An 18,614-nucleotide genomic window follows, 5' to 3' on the forward strand; every position below is an offset into this window, starting at 1 on the left:
CTTAGACATGTAGCCGACCAATACATCGCAGGCAGCAGCAGTATTGGTACGGAGTCGACTATTACCACGGCGCATACCCTTTCTGATCGATCTTTTTGTCATACGGCTGGCCTTCCAACTGAAGTGTATCCTCTCCCATCTTTGTCCTCTGGCAGTAGTTCTCCTGAGCGCTACGAATGTTCCACAGATGTCGATGCTACTCTTGGCCGACATAGCTATTCATGTCCACCTCTTTCCTTCGATCACAGTACTTCAGAACTCCAATCACCATACCCTTCATACGTTACTATCCCCTGGAGCCCTCCATCCTGCGATTCTGGTCTAGTTTTGCCCATGGCGAACGGCCTCGAAGACCCCGAGGTGATCAGCACAGATGTTGATGTTGCTCTTGACGCGTTTCCGAATGCCGACCGGAGGATGTATGTCGATACTTCTACTGGCGCTATCACGAATGTCTTCGTGAGCCTTTATACAGAACCCGCAGCGTCTTTACAACATTGAATGCGCTTCGCCTGTCCATATTCTGCTACTGTCTTCTTCTGTGCGCTATGGTCATTGGTTACATCTCATAGTGTCATTCAATGACAAAAGGTTTTGACCTTTGTCTGGCACAAAGTAGTTCGTGGCACCAAGGCTTCGACACAACTACCCCCTTGTGACTCTTCACAATAAAACTAGGCTGGACACCACTCTCTGTCCATCGCCTGAAGCTGAATGAGGCTCTACATTATGCCACCCTTGGAGCTCCGCTCGAGTACGTTATGATACCGACACAGTAAAAACGTATTTCGGCATGGAAAGTACATGTAATAACTACTGAAGCAGCAAGATTGTCCTACAATGAAGTCATCATGTAGATCTCTTGGTCTGAATAGAACCAGGAAGCTTGGCTTACGACTGTATCCGATATGAGATGCCGAACCTCGAGGGGCATACTACATACATCTAGCACGTGTCATAAAAATGACCATAAGAGATACCTCCAAAAATACTACTCGGTGGGTCACGTATGATACAGAACATGATAGGTTCCTTCCTGCAGCAAAATAAAGCACATAATGAGACTCTGACCTTCTTTCGCCTAGACCGTTTTATATCAGACCCATACCAAGGTATGTGATACCCCGTAAGCACTCCATGCTATATCCTAACGGCTGGAATATCATACACTATCCTTTTGCAAGCCACCAATCTAATCCCAGACCCTATCAAACAATAACACAATTGGCATCCTTCCCAGCACTATCCAGATTAAGAGTCGCAAACTCCTCGCTAACGCCACAGTCGCCAGAGGGTATACCCAACAAGACAATTCTCACGAGCGTCTCTCTTGTCACTTCCACACAGCATTCTTCGGAAGGACCTCAAACTCAGACTACGAGCCCTGGCCCACACTCTCCATACCATTTCTTGGCAAACCAAATGGATTCCGGTTATCGTTCACAGGCGTGTTGTCGTGCTTGTTGATGGCCGCATTAATAGGGCCATTCTGCATGGAAGGTCCGTTGATACTAGCATTGCGGACGGGGCCGCTCATACTGTTTCGTCCATTTACAGGATTGCCGTGGATGTTTGTTGGTATATTGTTATTGTTGTTCATGCTGGGTCCCGGCATGCTGTTGTTACGATTGTGGTTATGGTTATGGTTATGGCTGTGTATACCATTTCCATTGACCGCAACAGGTAGACCGTTGGCCATCCCATTTTGCATGTTGTTTTCCAAGCCTGCACTCATGGGTCCGCTCATCGGAGGACCCATTCTTGCATTTGCACTCTCGTTGTTGTTGCCCATGCTGTCCACGTCGGGCCAGAAGCGCTCTTCGAGCCAGCATATTTGCCTGAAGATTTCCTCGCAGCGCGACATCTCTTCCTTGCCGTCGCGTGTGGTTGTGATATTGGCTAGTTCGTCAACTAGTGTGCGCGTTGCCTCGTCGAATTTGCTGAAGGCGGGGGAGGTCCAATTCGGTATGAGGGCTTGGTGGAGGGCGACGATATGGGAGTCGCTGGAGGTGTTGTTGAGGGTGCTAGAGAAGGAGGAGGCGTATTGCCAGGCGGAGCGGTAGCACTGTCAGATGTTAGTCTTGTGCAATCTTCGTTAATCGCAGTTATACGTACATGTTCGCTTGCCCATAATACGACCATGCCTTCCAGAAGTGATGCGCTCGCACTGCTCGCGCTTACAAGAAGGTCAAGCATGGCGCGCGTAATGGGTGTTGGGGGATCCATGCCCACAGCGAGTCCGTACTTGGTCGCGGTGATCTCGAAGAACTGCATCTCTCGTCGCATGTTATTGAGGGCGGATATGAGAAGGTCCATGGTGCGGTACATGGGGTGGAACTGCGAATTGTGCGTCTGCGGCAGTCTTATCTTGGCCAGCAGCTGCCCTATGAAGCGTATATATCCTCGCGCATAGTGCCCATCTTGTACGAGCCATTGCGACAACGGCCCTGCGCCTAGTGATCCACAGCCGGCGTGCGATAGGAAGGGTCGCTGTGTTGCCTGCGCAAATGGCCCCGAGCAGATGGTCAAGAGATGCGACGTCAGCGAGGGCGCAACATTGGGTGCCATGGCAATGTTTGGCGCAATAGGCTGTCCATCGCGGGCGCGTTTATTGTTCGGTCCGCGCCGGTTCACTTGGAGGTTTGGGTTGGGCTGTTGGCCATTCAATATCTGGCTGGGGCCAGCCGGGGGCATACTGGGATCAACAGGCAATCCATTTTGCGGCGGAGGCTGATGCTGCTGTTGTTGTTGCTGCTGCTCCTGGGCGATCAGATGGGACTGTGCCTCGGGAGATGCGAGGTATCGCTGGCAGTCTTGGAGATGCTCAATCTGGCGCGTCGTGTTCTTTGCGCGCACGAAGCCGCAGTGTAGACAGCGTACTTTATTACATTTCGAGGGCGTGTCTTGGTCTTGGAATTCTTCAAAGGCTCGCCTTATGTCAGGGTTGGCATGCCTGCCCATCGCGGCCTGCCATGCGCGTTAGCCTAATGGCAGCACATGGGAGCACATGGCGTTGTAAAGACGAGAAAACAAGTGGAGCTCACCTCGGATCGGGCTGTCTCGATGTATGTGTAATGTGTATGTATTGTAACAATCAGGGCGGGTAAGGAATCGCCCCTCACTACCTAGGTTTGCCAGGGGGCGCAGCGCCCTTACCTCAGCCCCCAAACATGACATCTGCCTAATACCGACGCATACGAAGAGCCTGACAGTACCTACAGGTATCTGGTATGTTTTACGTTCTACGCACGGTTATGTAAAGCGAAGCAAATACCTCTAGGGTACATTGGGTACATTCTTGGATACGTACCGACATCTTAGTAACCAGATTCTATTCGTTACAGAGCAAGCCGCCAGCGCCAGTGCACGCGAAATCTTTCGGTAATTTCCAATGGCCCTGCCTTGCATCAGAATAGCCTTCTGCAAGACCTGCAATTCGGACGATGCTGTCAAAACTGCACACGTGTGACATTATCGACCAAACTTTGTATGGAATACCGCCGTCATTCAGTCGCCATGCAGTCGCCATGCTAGGCCGACTGTTGGAAAGTCACATGGGCATGACAGGCCGTTACTACCCGGACGGCGACTCTCCACCACCATCATACCGACGCCTTGACCCAAACTTCAATCTCACGATGGCACGCATTACCCCACAAACTGCTTCTTAACCTCTTCCAGAGATGGTTTCCGCTCGCGCATCTCCGGTGTCAAGTATCGCGATGCCATCGTGACCGATGACGCCGCCGAAGCCGCCGTTCGCCTTCTGCAGTTTTCTGGTACATAGATACTTTGGTACCCTAACATACCAGCAGACAGCTGCTTGTCGGGTACATCGCCCTCAGACTACCTTGGGCCGCCACGATGGTTACCTCGCACCCACTACCGAGTGTCTAAAAAACTACAACTGTCACAAGGCCTCCGACGATCACGCTCGTTGATCTACGTCCGACCGTCGGACGCGCCGGGAAAGGCATCGTGCAGAACTCCCCCGCATCGGCCAAGCTTTTCGCGATCGCGCGCCGTTGCACGTTATACCCGGAAAATACGACTCTTAGTCAAGTCGTTGCTTAGGCCAGCTGCATATGCGTCCGGTAAGCTGGGAGGCGAATCTCGTGATACACAAAAGAGGAAGTTGGCAATGTGCGGTGAAGAGCAGGTATGCGATGACGTCTATGCCCTTGCTGTTTGGAAGCTCGTTCATACTGCTGCTGTTCTATGAAAGGGCCAGAACACTGTGTTGTGCATGTCGGAAATTAAGGTAAGGGAGGAACTTGCTTTACGAAATGATGTTACTTTTAGCCAGCCATCACGGCTGAGGTACACGCCTTGAGGTACCACAAAATTGCTGCATAAGGCAAAGATCACTGCAAGCGGGAGGGAGGTGACATCGATGATGACTCAGATAATGTCATCATACCTACATGCCATGTTGGAAGTACTCCGGCCTCGTGGGGCTTCTGCCCGGCAACAGCGTGTTTTGCGTGTGGATATGTTGCCGATCGCGGGACCATGGAGAAGGTCTCTTTCAACCTTCCCCGCGCAATACTGCCGTTTGCAGATCCGCCTGCATTCCTGAGCCGCCCTGCGTGAAGAACGCACGACATCAGATGGTCAGTACGTACCAAAAGACTGCATGTGAAACTACTGGGAAGTGTTCCAAACAACGGTTACACGGACCCCAACGCATTCACATGTCGTCAACCAGGTTCTTTGCAAGCCGATGTTGGCAGACGCCAGCACACAACCCAAGAGCCCACCGTCCACGTTCCGGTGTATCACCACACTCCTCGGATGCGCTTCCAAGCTTCTCGAAAGATCGTCCCCGGCGCGTGAGCACCGCCTCGGAAGCTAAGTGGCTGTGACACGCCGATCCCCACATCATCGCCATCAAACAGTCCTCCAATCAATACACTGTACCTGAATGCTCCATACAATTTCCGCCAAGCACCAACCCTGCATCTGACCTTTGACCCGGCCGACCCCAGATCTTTTTCTTCATGCTAATACGTGCCGAGGCCTTCAGGGTCCATTTTACCGTAGCTTGCTTGCGGATCTAGTCTTGATGGTGGTTAGGCAAGCAGCTTGGGGTAGCTTCTACTTGCTTCCCCTATTGGAGCTGTTGCGTCACTACGTCAGTTGCCAGCAATGCCCAAGTATCCCGAGTAAGTAACGATGTACACACCGTCCCGATGTAGCGGAGTCGTGAGATGTCGGCGATACTGCGGTTGGTTGCCTTGGGAGGCCTTCCCTGACACCGCCTTGGTGGTGTCCAGGATAGCTCTTCCAGCTAGCTAGGATGAAGCTCCATGTTGTGGAGATCATCGCTACGTCGTGAAGCAACGAACACATGCTTGTCTGGTGAGCATGACTGGGAAGAAAATTGGGGCAACTTTGTTGCTGTGTTGGCGGCTTGTGAGCCTTTGTGCTGGGAAGTTAAAGGGAGATCCTTCCCCCGATGCCATGGGTCTGCACAAGTCCTACCTTGGATCTACCAGTCTAACAAACTTCTTGTACTCCTCTCGAGTACAATTGCATGTTCTACAACCTTCAGTTAGTTGAGTAACATTCTTCATCTTCATCATGGTCGGATCCTGGACTACCGCGGCGGCTGTTGGCCTGCTTGCCCTCACAAACGCGTCTCCACTACAAAAACGCGCACCCATGTTCGACTACAACAACCAAAAGGTTCGCGGTGTCAACACTGGCGGATGGTTCGTCCTCGAGCCCTGGATTACTCCTAGCATGTTCGAGGGCAACAGCGCAAAGGACGAGTACACACTCGTAGCAGCTATTGGCAAGGACCAGGCACAGTCAAAACTGCAAAACCACTGGAACTCTTGGATCACCCAAGACGACTTCAACCAGATGGCAGCTGCTGGTCTCAACCACGTTCGAATCCCAATCGGTTACTGGAGTGTTCTTCCACGTGAAGGCGACCCATACCTACAAGGCGCTTACGAGAAGCTCGGAGAGGCGCTCGACTGGGCGTCTGGTGCTGGCCTCAAAGTCATGATCGATCTCCACGGCGCACCCGAATCCCAAAACGGTTTCGATAACTCTGGCAAGTACGGCTCTGTCGGCTGGACTCAGGGCGACTCAGTGGCCCACACCATCAAAGTCCTCAACAAGATCCGCGATGATCACGCGTCGCATCCCGCCGTCTCAGCTATCGAGCTTCTCAACGAGCCTCTGGGTCCCAACCTTGACATGAACACCGTCAGGCAGTTCTATATGGACGGCTGGGGTAACCTCAAGGACTCCAACGTCGCAATCACCTTCCACGATGCATTCCAGGGTGTAACCTCGTGGGGCAACTGGGGCGCGGGAATGTGGAACCTTCTTCTCGACACTCACCACTACGAGATCTTTGACCCCTCTGCTGTCGCCATGAGCATCGACGACCACGTCAAGACAGCTTGCGATTTCGGTAACCAGATGGCATCTACTGGAAAGTGGACTGTAGCTGGCGAGTGGACTGGTGGAATTACCGATTGCGCCAAGTGGTTGAACGGAAAGGACAAGGGCGCGCGCTACGACGGTACCTTTGGCGGCAGTTCAAAGGTCGGTGACTGCACTGGCAAGTATACTGGCAGTGTTGCGAACCTGTCAAGCGCCGACAAGTACAACATTGGACGCTTCATCGAGGCGCAGTTGGATGCCTACGAGAAGGCCACAGGCTGGATCTTCTGGACATGGAAGACCGAGGGCGCACCTGAATGGGATATGCAAGATTTGCTGGCCAACGGTATCTTCCCCCAGCCGCTAACGGCACGAAAGTGTAAGTATTCCTTGTGGTGTTGCATGAGCATGAAGCTGACAACCTCTAGACCCCGGCCAGTGTGGCTAAGTACCTCGCTGTTCATGCCACGTCTACTTGGCGCCTTCCTACTCTTTCTTCTTCCACCACACACTCGCTCCGTCTCGACACCCATACTATACACCCGGCCAGTAACGATGTAACGAATTTCATACCGCTTCGAAGATACCCCGACGCGTTCGCTCGCTAAACGGGACCCCCGTCATAGGGCTGTCCCTACTTGTATTGTCTGACACGACATATAGCTGTCACTGAGTCACACTACCCGCTCGCACCGTAGCTTGAGCTGCAAAGTATGAAGTCATGGTCGAGGCAGGGGCGCAGCCGGCGCAAACGTATATATGAGACGAGAAACAAACTGTATATTCAACAATGCAATAAAGTAATTGAAACAAACGCAAATTATCGTGATACACGTGAGCCGTGAAGAAGATTAGTTTTGCTGGGTGCTGCTGGGGTTGAGGCGGTAATTTTGCGGGCAGGCGGCCTTGTTCGCGCCTGCCGCGCCGGTCAAACTCCAATCTCACCTGCCTGGTCAAGTCTGGGAAAGGAAAATTGCGTGATGACGGCCGTAGTGCAGCCTCGCTTAGAGCAAGACTGACGATGCATCGTCAACAGGTGCGACAAGTGGCCAAACTCTCCTTTCCATAGCATGGTTGAGCAATTGGCGGCGCGCGCCAGTACCTGAAGCTAGAGCGCATGCGACTCAGACACAAGCAAGCAGATCGCGTTCCACGGGCTACGTGAATCCGGAGAACCCTCGCTCGCGCATCGCGACACACGAGTCGTACAATTCGTCGCAGACGTCCAAATCAGAAATGAGATGCGACTGCTATCTCGTCGGCGCAGCGCTGTCGGCCCTTCGTCCCTGCGCCTATGTAAGCGCCGATATTGCTCACCTTTCGACGGCTGACAGGAACAACGCTCCTGACTCCTCAGGCATCCACTGCCCGCCAGAAGCAATCTCCAACAACCCAGAAATAGCCCGTGCCATGGTCCCACAAGCTCACCGGTAAAGCCACCAAAGACTCCTGAGCACGCCGCAACTCACAAGAATACGAGGTGTCTAAATCTCTTGTCGCCTTGTCATTCGTCACGTTCCTCCAAGCGCTGTCCATTCGGCCTAGCGCTAGTTCCAAGGGATATTGCACGGGACTGGAACACCAATCTTAAGTTGCGCCGGCAACAGGGGTACCTGCATTGACCGTTTGTAGAACGCGAAACCGATATAGTTCGAGTGCCTCCCCTCAGCTTGTCTTGTTTCTTCCTACTGCTCACCTCGCCTAAGATATCTTGCAGCCCTCAGAAGACTTTTGTTCTTCAGCCCTTCTTTTAAGAAAACCAGTCACTCATTACTTGCCGTCTTCCAACTACATAATACTCTCGATCTTCTTCGGATAATCACCTAATACCACACACACCAACCTTCAAAATGTACTCCAAGACCGCCATCATCACCTTCTTCGCCGGCTTTGCCGCTGCCCAGATCCACGCTCCCGTCGGCGAGCCCGCTGGTAACCCCATCACTCGTCCTTTGAACGAGGTATGTTTGCATCATCACTGAGTTTGCGCGCGCGCGCATCGCGAAACTCGAAACAAGATCCGCAGAGCTAACGCGCCCCACCAGGTCGTCCCCACCTGCGAGCAGTTCACCATCACCTGGCAGCCAACTACCCCCAACACTGTCTCTGTTCTCCTCCTCAAGGGACCCTCCACCAACGTCGTCAAGTTCGGTCCTTCCCTCGCTGAGGGAATCGCCAACAGCGGTAGCCTCGCCTGGACCCCTGCCTCCACCCTCGAGGCCACCAACGGCCCCAACGGATACGGCATCCAGATCATTGACGATGTCACCGGCCAGTACCAGTACTCCACCCAGTTCGGCATCTCCAAGGGCAACTGCGAGGAGGCCGTCTCCAGCTCCATGATCGAGCCCAGCAGCGTCGCTATCGCTAGCTCCACCCCTGCCGCCAGCAGCGCCTACGCTCCCGGCTACGGTGCCTCCACCCCCCTTGCTAGCCACACCCCTATCCCTCTCCCATCTGCTGTCCACTCCAGCGAGGCTCCTTACCCCACCACCGTCATGACCTCTGCTATGGTCCCTGCCTACAGCACTGGTGTCTCTGCCAACGGCACCGTCCCCATGCCCACTGCTGGCGGTAACGCTACCACCAGCCGTCTTCCTGAGGCCACCACCAACGCCGCCTCTGGCGTCCAGGCTGCGCTCGGCTTTGCCGGTGCCGCCGCCGCTTTCGCTTTCATGCTATAAGCGCATTTTCCCGGTCTCCCCTGGATTATGTTACTATGTCATGACTAGCTTTGCGTTTCCTTCCCTTCGATGATACTCCTGGTGTTTATTCATAGGGTATACCACCGTCTTGTTTGGTTCGAATTTTGTGTGTCGTGGTCGGCGGTTGTATTTAAAGTGGAATGAGAGAGTGTTGCATAGATGATGGCGCTGTCTTGTGCTATACCCAAAAGGTCTTGATTGTGATGCGTAATGGAACCCATTATACCCCTTAGCCTTTGACATTCTTCTATGGTGAAGCTGTGACGCCCGCTGTCTATATCAATCATTGACTATGACATAACGGCCCTTCGAGTAAGACCATGCGTCTTTCATAGCATTCTGTTCTTCATATCGAAACAGTCATCAACACTCGGACAAATCAATATATCTCGCATACTGGAACTGGCAGGAGAACATAGATGGGTTACATTGAAAGCGAGATCCACGAGCGGAGTAATGTTCCGGCGCTGATGACACTCTAGATTGCAGTTCGACGTTCTCGACTGATTGACAGTTCTCTCCTTAATTTGTCTATGTGTCAAAGCCGCCTGCACCGCTTCCTAAGATGGTCGCGTATGTACCATGGGCACATCGTGCCCTGCGGGAACCGCATTGGGACTTCACCCGTGCTCTAGATTGGCTGCACGAGCGGGATAGCGGGAGGCCCCATTATACGCAAAGACAAAGAGTACTTGGTGTACGACCATGAGATCTACCGTCTTCATTGCTGGAGTACAAGAATACATCCTCGAGACATCTATACAAACACATAGTAGTAGTGCTATGAGCCTCAGCCTCCCTCGCGTCGCTTCCGGCTTGCGCGATTACTAGAGCTGCAATGCAGGTACGCGGCGTGGTCCGCAATTGACTGGTCGCCTTACGCCCTCCTGAGAACCTAAGTTGGGGACCAATTGACTCGTAAGCTTATGCTCGACAAGCAACGCGCCTTGCCATGTATGGGAGACGGACTATGAGATGCACGATGTTGTGGAGCGAGATTGAGCCAGCGCAAAGACCGTGTCAACATTGGCAGCTCCTTTGAGAACAAATGGCCTCCTAATAAGACATGCGTCAATCGCCTTGATGTTGGCAGTCGTCACTTTCATCCAGATCTTTGTTAAATCTACCTACATCAGAAATCAATCATCATGAGACTCCAAGCTTCCATTCTCCTATGCGCGCTAGCATCCTCCGCCAGCGCATATCTCGTCGAGCCCCCAACGCCTGCGGCAGCAGACACTGTCCCGAATTGCAGCGCATGGCAGATAGCTGAACCCGGGATGACATCTTGCAACAATATTGCCAGCGCACATGGCTTGCCCATCTACCAGGTCGGCCCATGGGTAAGTTTCAAGAAGAAGCGGCGTCAAAGACATTGCATCGACTGACCATTACTAGAACCCGTCGTGTAAGAACTCGGACGCCTTTGTTGTTGGAAACTCTTATTGCATCGAGGTCAACGGCAAGGAATGTTACGAAATCGGCGAGGGTGCCTGTCAAGGAGACAATTAGTGACGGGCGACTGCAAGCATTTCTACGTGATGCAGTCTGGAGACGGATACCAAGTCGCTAGGCATGCTGGAGATACTTCAAGCCAAACTTGACAACCCCATTGCAAGAAAAGCCAAAGAAAATCACATTCCCAGAATCCCTGGATTGCTCCCTTGTCCCAATCTAGCTGCTCATGTATCGAAGTCGCTCAACCGCTCAATTGCTCGCAGAAGGCACCTTCATATCCAGTCCGATGCCAAAGACCCAAACGCCGAGACGGAAAGGAAAAAAAAAGGGTCATGGGTATAATATAATCATAGAAACATAATCACGCCATTCATCCATCCATAATGTCCATTCCCCCTCTCTCTTTCCCATCCACACGCACATCACATAACCACACACCCAATCTTCTTCCTCCCTTTGCCCTTCTTTTCTTTCTCTCCAACCAACACACCATCATGATCCACCCTTGAGCCTCTTCGCCCACTGATCAAGTTGCCCACACTCTGGCTCGCCCTATGCATTCCATAAGGATGATTGTGCACCTGGTCTGTCCTTGGCGGCGCACTAACAGGGAACCTCTGCCCAGCGACAAATTGCTGGCCCGGGGGCGCAAGAGGCGGTAACGCGGGTGCGTTTCTCGGTTGCTGATTCGCAGCTATCGATGCCATCGGTGCAGTCTGATACGGCTGCATGCTCATCCTCGGACTAGTCGGTGGTAAGGGCCGGCGCTGGACAGCTGCATTAGGCGCTGAGCCGCGGCGCATGTTAGGCGGCAAGCTGGGGACAGGCGGTGGAGCGTAGAGGTCAAGATTGTCGTGTGCGACGCGTTGAGTGGTACTACCGTTCGTGGGACGGCGGGTAGGCATGTGGGAGGAGGTGTTGGGGTATGCGGATGCGGACATAGATGTACGTGGGGTGTGTGACAACGGGGTGTAGGACATTTGTTCTGGTGGCGAACGGGTGCTCGATCTTCGCCGCCGGATTGAGTCCGAGGATTGGGGGCTGGGGTACGTAGAGGGGTGGATTAGAGAGGGACGGCGAGTTGGCTCCGGGGGTGGTGGCGAGGATACATCTATAGAGGATATTGATTGCTGACGTTGCTGGTAGGGATGTGAGGGAGAGAGCTGGGAGGGGTCGATAGTCGCGGACATGTTGGTTGGTAATCGGGGGACGGGCGGTATCGAAGACGAAGTATGTGCGTGAGGTAGTCGCGGCACTGGAGGCGCATCCGGATGGCTCAAGCTAACACTTTCTGCTGCTGCGGCAGTGGTTGTGTACGCTGGTGGAGGCGGCACCCAGTTATCTGCATCACTCTCATGTGGTAGTTCTCGATGGCCGTCTGCACGACGGTATTCCAGGGGTCTGAAAGGTAAGGCGCGCAAATGCCGACGATTTGCGGGTGACACCGCTGCCACAGTCGCAGCTCTAGCCAAAGACATCTGAGATCGAGGTTGCTGGTTGTCGTAGGGAGCTTCGAACATTGCTTGTGCCTCTTCTGGTGTCAACTCCTCAGACTCATCAGAGGGTAATCGGGGCCGTGGCGCATTTGGGTTGGCGGTAGTACGTGATCGTTGTACAGGTGTGGTGCCAATCCTCGAAGGTCTTCGCGCAACAGTGTCGTTTCGATCCTGAGCTCTTCGCTGCGCCATGGTCCTGGTTCGCACCAGTTCAACCTCCCGATCAAAGTCTATAGAGCCTTCGGGAAGCATCTCGCCTGGACAAAGGGGATCCAGGTCGTACTCTGTCTTTAACGGCGTCGGTGGAGCGCTTCCCAAAGGTTTCGTCTTGTCGAAATCAAGGACTATCAAAACACCTTTCGAGCCCAACGGTGCCCCGGGTACATCGTTTTCGTCGGGTAAGACGTTGGAGTTGCCAACTGCCACAAGCCGCTGTACGTTTGCATTCAGCCTCACCCATCTCAGCACACAGATCTCCTGCAGAGTACCTGCGTTGTCATTGGGGATCGGGATGCAAAAGCAAGGCTGGATAGGAGCATCCACCTTAGTTTTCTCACTCGGCTTGTACTCCCAACCCGGTACTTCGTAAATCCAGATATTGGTGGTCCCTCGCATCCGCAAAGCCACCGCTGCAAGATCAGCATTGGGAGACACGGCAGGCATAGCATCGTCCACAAACTCTGAGCGTGTCCATCTTGCGTGATCTGGCAGAAACATCTTCCTCTGTGTGAAGCGTTGGCATGCAATGTCATAGATTCCCCATGAATCCTCCTCTGCGTTGAAAGCAAAGAGTTCGTTGAACGTGCCCGTGTCCGCGTCAGGAAGCAAAGTGGCTTGTCGTGCAATCCTCGCAGTCTCTGGGAACAGTACCGAGCCCGTCCACGCGGCCTCTGGTGGCTGTGGTATGGGCTCACCTTCCTCGGTAAGTGGGCCATCGTAAAGCCCAGGAAGAACGAAAAGAGCTGAACCATCCGACTTCCTTGCATAACCGGTGATAAGCAGCGTTCGGCCATCGTCGGAGAACTCCAATGCGTCACCGGCAGGTCCAGAAAGCGTACGTCGTGTCGTCTCGGGTACTTCGGGCCCAATAGCAATTACCTCGATGCCAAATTTGTTTCCCGTGATCAGGATACGTGCATCCGGTGATATGACTATTGAGCTAGCCTCATGCACGAGCATGATGGTGCGCCTCTTCTTGATCTGATGATCCCCCTCGCCATGTATTTCGTAAAGATCGACCTGCGAAGGTCTTGATAGTACTGCTAACAGAAAGCCATCCTCGGTGATGTCAATAGCCACGGGTTTGCGCTTGACTTGCAATGTCCTCGCCCACAGTCGCGGCAGTTGCACTGTCTTGATCAAGAACAAATTTGACGCCGAGTATACCGCCACATAGCCGCCTTTCCTTGACACGTTGACGTCGAAACTATCGGGAAGTGCAGACGAAGACGCGGTATTAGATACGAGTTCGAGGAGGGTGAGGCTGGGAGGCGCATATGGCGGTTCGGCGATTGGTGTGCTGTCATTCGATCGCTTGTCATAGGTGGTAGCAGATGTCATGGCCGTCGAGTAGCCTGACGAAGAGACGGTATCCGTGTTCGCAATCGACGACGCAGAGAGCAGCGTATTCACGTGCTCGTAGCCCTCAGAGTCCTCAGAACTCAGCGACGTGGTGCGCGCACGCTCGTCATAGGCCGCCCGTCTTGTGTGGGGACTGCCCTCATCGCCGGCGAAGGCGACGCCCTTTCCCCGTCCGTCTGTCGTCGGCGTCCTGGCAGAGAGTTGCGGTCCCGAGTCGTAGTCGTGTGCAGTCCTCCCCACCATCGTAAGCCTGGTCGTGCCTTCCTTGGATTCGTACGTGTCGTGCGTGGTGGTAGCCGGTGCGGAAGGAGCGTCAGGTGGGCATCGGACACAGCTCCATCAGAGTGCCTATCGTCGCATCTATCGTCTTCAGCTGTAGCAAAAGCAGGACGGCAGCATTGCAATTCCCAGTACAGCAGCAGCAAGCAACGCAAAGGTGTCTAGCAGGGCGCTATTGCTGCAGCCAGGCATAGTCGGCCGGGGTCACGTTCCTCGTTCCAGCTTGGTCTAAGCCCGATCTGCCGCTAACTCCTAGTCTGATGCCATACTCCGACGTCTATTTACAGAAACACACGGTGATCGCAACTCGAGCCCTTCCGTATCGATAAATTCTGCAAAATCTCTATCTACTGACCGCTACATCGGACGTGCAACACACGATAAGCCGCGAACCTCGGTACCGTCCGTCTGTAGTCTCGCGACACGCTGTCACCTTGTCAACCCCAGATAGCGCGATGCGACATGGTGGAGGCTGAGTTGTTTCTGGCGGCGGACCGCATTTGGGGCCGCCTAAAGCTGAGGCTAACACACGCCGGCGAATCGTGGAGAGCTGGTAGCCCTGGTCGCGCCCTTATACTTGCAGCTGCGAAACGCGGGTCTCGTGGTGGGGCAAACAACTGTCTCTACACCCCCTGCACAAGAGATCCTTCAACCCTCGCCATAGGCTCATCCGTCGCCAACAAGGCGCTCTGTAGTAGCACGGGATATTTTACCTGCAGCAATGTGGCTTTTGATGTTACCATCACGGACGCCGAGTAGGGTCCTTCAATCTCCGCTGCATGTGCGGTCCGCCTTGACATGTACAGGGCCTTGCGCTGTTTGTAGATTTGTCGCACGTGTGCCTGCAAACGGCTACTAATGATGATATAAGACTATACGCGATGTACGCTGCGCTAGACGGGCTGGCTTAGTAACCTCGTGGATCATCTTCTCGTCGTCAGCGGCAGATCATCGTTGCCGTACGCCACGACGACTAGAATAGCAAGGCTTGCATTTTAGGCTTGGAACAAGCCTTAGCTCTAACGCATTCCGGGGAGTCAAAGAAGCAAATCATGCACCTGTTGAATTGCGAGCTCATGCACATGCATGGCAACTTGGTTTTGATTGTAGTTTATCGTTCGACTGGGAGACCCCACTGTTTCTACCATGGTGAGATTATCAGAGGAAAAGGCTCTTCAACTCCATCCGGACATCGAAAATTTGCATGGAACAGTACATGCTGGAGCGTCTCCGGAGCTCGGTGGTCTTTTGGCGGACGCTGTCCTTTGGAAATGTGAGGGAAATACAGATGTGGTTTCAAGTTGCCATAATCCGCCAACTTGACTCCCCCCACATCACGAATACCGTCATGAAGTCGCTTCATCAATGAACGCTGGTGGTCGACAAGTGCAGGATCCAAAGCTTTGTATGTGTTCACGGCGCGGCGTGCGATGTGATGCTGTGCCAGATCTGGAGGCAAACTCCACCATTGAGCCCAGAAAATATGCAGCCCTTCAGCCAGCACAAACCACGAGAGCCACGTCGTTCCATCTCGGAACGAGCGCAACTGATCAAAGCTTTCGCCCTTGTCAAATATCCAAGGCTCGTACTCGTCTCCAACGTGAGCCTTTGACATGCTGAAAATGCAAGGAAGGAGCGTCGTCAGCAAGATGTAATCTCGTATCTGATGAGAACATAGTCCATGAACATAGTCCAGACGTCGCTGCTGGATAATATTCTCTTTCATCTTACAGGCGTCGAGCGAGTATCGCGGCGACCGCCGGTCTTGCTGTATCAATTCATCTTCCGTACAAGACGTACGCACATCCTGGGAGATAAGATACAACTCCCGTAGGATGTCCCAGCCGTTTGCGACTCGTTTACGCAGATAGTCGCCGCCCGGTGCTTCTGCTGGTATACGATAAACTGGACGCCCATTTGAATATGCGATTCGATGTTTGTTCACCAGGATTGCCGCCAGCTGGTGCGGTACGAGCTCTCGAAGCTGTTTATAGTGGAAGAAGTTCGATCGATCGTACATGTGCTGGAGGACTCGTTTACTGAACGTGACATGTGCTACCGCTGGCGCAATCGTGGGGATATAGCGATCAATCAAATCGCGCATCTGTGTACTGACCATGGTCAAAACATGCAGCTCGTCGAGACGACAATGGTGGGCTATTTCGATGAGGACATCCCATGGAAGGCGTGGTGATTGGCTGCATTCTGTAGCTTGGTTCGGCGAAGCTTCTTGGTCGATTGGAGATTGCATGGTGACATATCGTATCATGAAATAGCACAGTGTTCGTAGCTCGGTGGCTGGCAAGAGAAGTAGCGCTGGGTAATTTGCTATCAGGACGGAAGTTGGAACGGCAGTAACGGCCAAGCGCGCCTTGACAGGCAATCGCCGGCAGAATCACGGAGAAACGCGGACCGAGATGAGTACATTGATGCTTTCACATCGAAACCAACAGGCGAAGTCATGCTTGAGACGTTTTTCGACGCGTTCTGGCGCGGTTTGAGATTCAATGAGGTGTAGTTGCTAACAGTAGGTCGATGACAGGAACGGGAAACCCGCCTCGGCACCGTCTGCCGTCATCGATCATCAGGGTCCAAGCTAGCAAGACTCGGCTACACCAGAAACATTGCTAACACCCATCAACATCATCTCAATACTATCAGCCCTTTGCGGAGATGCTTAGAATGCATTCAGCCTGCGTTATGCATGTAATAAGCGTCCCGAATATCTATACGGCATCCGCCATCCCGCCTTTAGCCTAATGCAGTGCAGATGATCTACCGGAAGGGCGACGACATGGGGATACATTCATGCTTCGACAAGAGGAGGGCTCGAGGCATCGCTAGAAACATGCGAAAAGGATTTCATTCTGGGTGATGACTCTGTCGCTGGACCTACTAATTGAGACATCAATCATGATGCTGCAGTCCACCACGTCAGTTACTACCTCTATCTCAACCAACTTACAATGAGATCGACAAATCCAAGAAGCACCCCTGCACCGGAAGAATGAACGCGTTCAGCCTGCATAGTAAAGCAACATTTCCGGTCGCTTACAGCCAGATTCATACAACGTAACCATTGGTACAAGCATACGAGTTATCCATGTTTGAGGTATCATATTGAGCTCCTGAATCCTAGCTCTGGACCCAACATGCAACAACATGGCCCTGTAAAATACCACAAGCTACGACCGGCATCGGCGGGCTCATCACTCGAGCGTTATTGCCAACATGCGCCCCACATCCCCATGGGGAATGCTTGTCAAAGCTTGATATATTCTACCGTCTCGCTCAATCGATGGTCTAGCTAAAATGACACCAGAAAACCATCATTCACAACACGGTATGCGAGCGACGAAATCATGGCACCACCGCCACCAGATCTTCACTTGATTCCTGCGTTCCCTTCAGAAGCAGCTCAGAAGACTGGCAGAACATTCGCTGGAGCCACGCTAGCTCTGCATGGAATTGCTCTCGTTGTTTTTGCAGCACGCATGTGGTCGCGATGGCGGCCTGTGTATCGGATGCAGTTGGACGACTACGCTTGTGCTATGGCATACGTGAGTAGCGACTGCACTGTACCCTACTGACGATATTGAAGACTAACAAATTGGAAACAGGTATTGATAGTGATCAATACAAGTCTTTTGCTTGCGGCCATGCCTTATACCTTCACGCACCGACCGGACACATTTTTTCTATCCGACTCGCAAGAAGCATTCCACAAAGCGTCTATTGCGCAGCCGATCTGGGCATGGTCTATGGTCTTCGTCAAAGTGTCGTTTTCTCTGATGCTTCTCCGCATCTCGCCCTCGAAACCCCTTCGCCGTTTCCTCTGGGGTATGATCGTTCTCCAAGTCACACTCGGAGTGTACAACACGCTGGCAACTCTACTCCAATGCATTCCAGTCCGAAAAGCATGGGACCTACTTGGCACAGTACCGGGACGCTGCTGGAGCAGCAAAGCAGTCAGGACAAGCTCGATAACAGTATCCGTCATACACATCCTCACCGACTTCATGCTCGCCCTCCTCCCCATATCTTTCCTCCGCCGGATTCAGCGTCCCATCCGCGAACGCGTAATCGTAGGCGCACTTATGGGCCTCGGTTTCTTCGCGGGCATAGCTTCCATCCTAAAGATCGTCGCTGCCATGGATTTTGGTAAGACTGGAGACCAGCTGAACGAAAGCATCACTATCGGCATGTGGTCCGTCATCGAAGAGCTCGTAGGTTTTATTGTGATCTGTGTACCCTGTCTCCGCTCGCCGTTTCAACGCGCACTTCAATACTGCGGCGTGATTAGCGTACGTATCAGACAACATACGCTTACCCGCGGCTATGGGCGCACCTACGAGTCTGACGGATTGGACAAACGGTATGTTCGCAGTCAGAGTCAGAGTCGTCTTGCTACTATTGAGGGAGATGTCGAGTCGAGCTTCAAGATGAAGGACTTGGGTACTGAGGCATCGGAGGATGAGATGCAGTGGCGGAACAGTACCCAGGAGACGAGTTCTGGCAGGGGTGAGATTTGGTGCACAAAAGAGGTCGTCGTGCAACATGATCCTATCAGTCGTGTGCCCTCACACGAACATATGCAGGGTGGCGTGGAGGAAGCATGGAAGGGTGAGCCGTTTGACTTTGATCTGGGACTTGCCGGGAAGAGCCGGACTGGGTGACTACATCCAAACCTTTG

The 18,614-nt window shown here is 53.1% G+C and overlaps 6 protein-coding genes across 6 annotated transcripts; 4 read left to right on the top strand and 2 right to left on the bottom strand.

Moving 5' to 3' along the window:
* Positions 1–1,375: 1,375 nt before the first annotated feature.
* On the bottom strand, positions 1,376–2,961 carry AA0111_g10589 (hypothetical protein; the record flags this gene model as incomplete). Its single annotated transcript, XM_028644356.1, has 2 exons — positions 1,376–2,065; positions 2,116–2,961. 2 exons carry the CDS (start codon positions 2,959–2,961, stop codon positions 1,376–1,378), a joined length of 1,536 nt encoding a protein of 511 aa, XP_028501821.1.
* A 2,622-nt stretch (positions 2,962–5,583) lies between these two features.
* AA0111_g10590 (Glucan 1,3-beta-glucosidase) lies at positions 5,584–6,850 on the top strand (the record flags this gene model as incomplete). The annotated part of the gene is made up of 2 exons (XM_028644358.1): positions 5,584–6,781; positions 6,831–6,850. The coding sequence occupies 2 exons, from the start codon at positions 5,584–5,586 to the stop codon at positions 6,848–6,850; spliced, it is 1,218 nt and encodes a 405-aa protein (XP_028501839.1).
* A 1,402-nt stretch (positions 6,851–8,252) lies between these two features.
* Positions 8,253–9,086, top strand: AA0111_g10591 (hypothetical protein; the record flags this gene model as incomplete). Its single annotated transcript, XM_028644359.1, has 2 exons — positions 8,253–8,363; positions 8,448–9,086. The coding sequence occupies 2 exons, from the start codon at positions 8,253–8,255 to the stop codon at positions 9,084–9,086; spliced, it is 750 nt and encodes a 249-aa protein (XP_028501813.1).
* A 1,169-nt stretch (positions 9,087–10,255) lies between these two features.
* Positions 10,256–10,619, top strand: AA0111_g10592 (hypothetical protein; the record flags this gene model as incomplete). Its single annotated transcript, XM_028644360.1, has 2 exons — positions 10,256–10,450; positions 10,506–10,619. The coding sequence occupies 2 exons, from the start codon at positions 10,256–10,258 to the stop codon at positions 10,617–10,619; spliced, it is 309 nt and encodes a 102-aa protein (XP_028501792.1).
* Positions 10,620–10,987: 368 nt separating this feature from the next.
* On the bottom strand, positions 10,988–13,885 carry AA0111_g10593 (hypothetical protein; the record flags this gene model as incomplete). Its single annotated transcript, XM_028644361.1, has 1 exon — positions 10,988–13,885. The coding sequence occupies one exon, from the start codon at positions 13,883–13,885 to the stop codon at positions 10,988–10,990; it is 2,898 nt and encodes a 965-aa protein (XP_028501793.1).
* Positions 13,886–17,283: 3,398 nt separating this feature from the next.
* Positions 17,284–18,597, top strand: AA0111_g10594 (hypothetical protein; the record flags this gene model as incomplete). The annotated part of the gene is made up of 2 exons (XM_028644362.1): positions 17,284–17,481; positions 17,542–18,597. 2 exons carry the CDS (start codon positions 17,284–17,286, stop codon positions 18,595–18,597), a joined length of 1,254 nt encoding a protein of 417 aa, XP_028501794.1.
* Between the last annotated feature and the right edge of the window lie 17 nt (positions 18,598–18,614).

Source organism: Alternaria arborescens, assembly GCF_004154835.1.
Source record: "Alternaria arborescens strain FERA 675 chromosome Unknown contig_37, whole genome shotgun sequence".
NCBI lineage: Eukaryota > Fungi > Ascomycota > Dothideomycetes > Pleosporales > Pleosporaceae > Alternaria > Alternaria arborescens.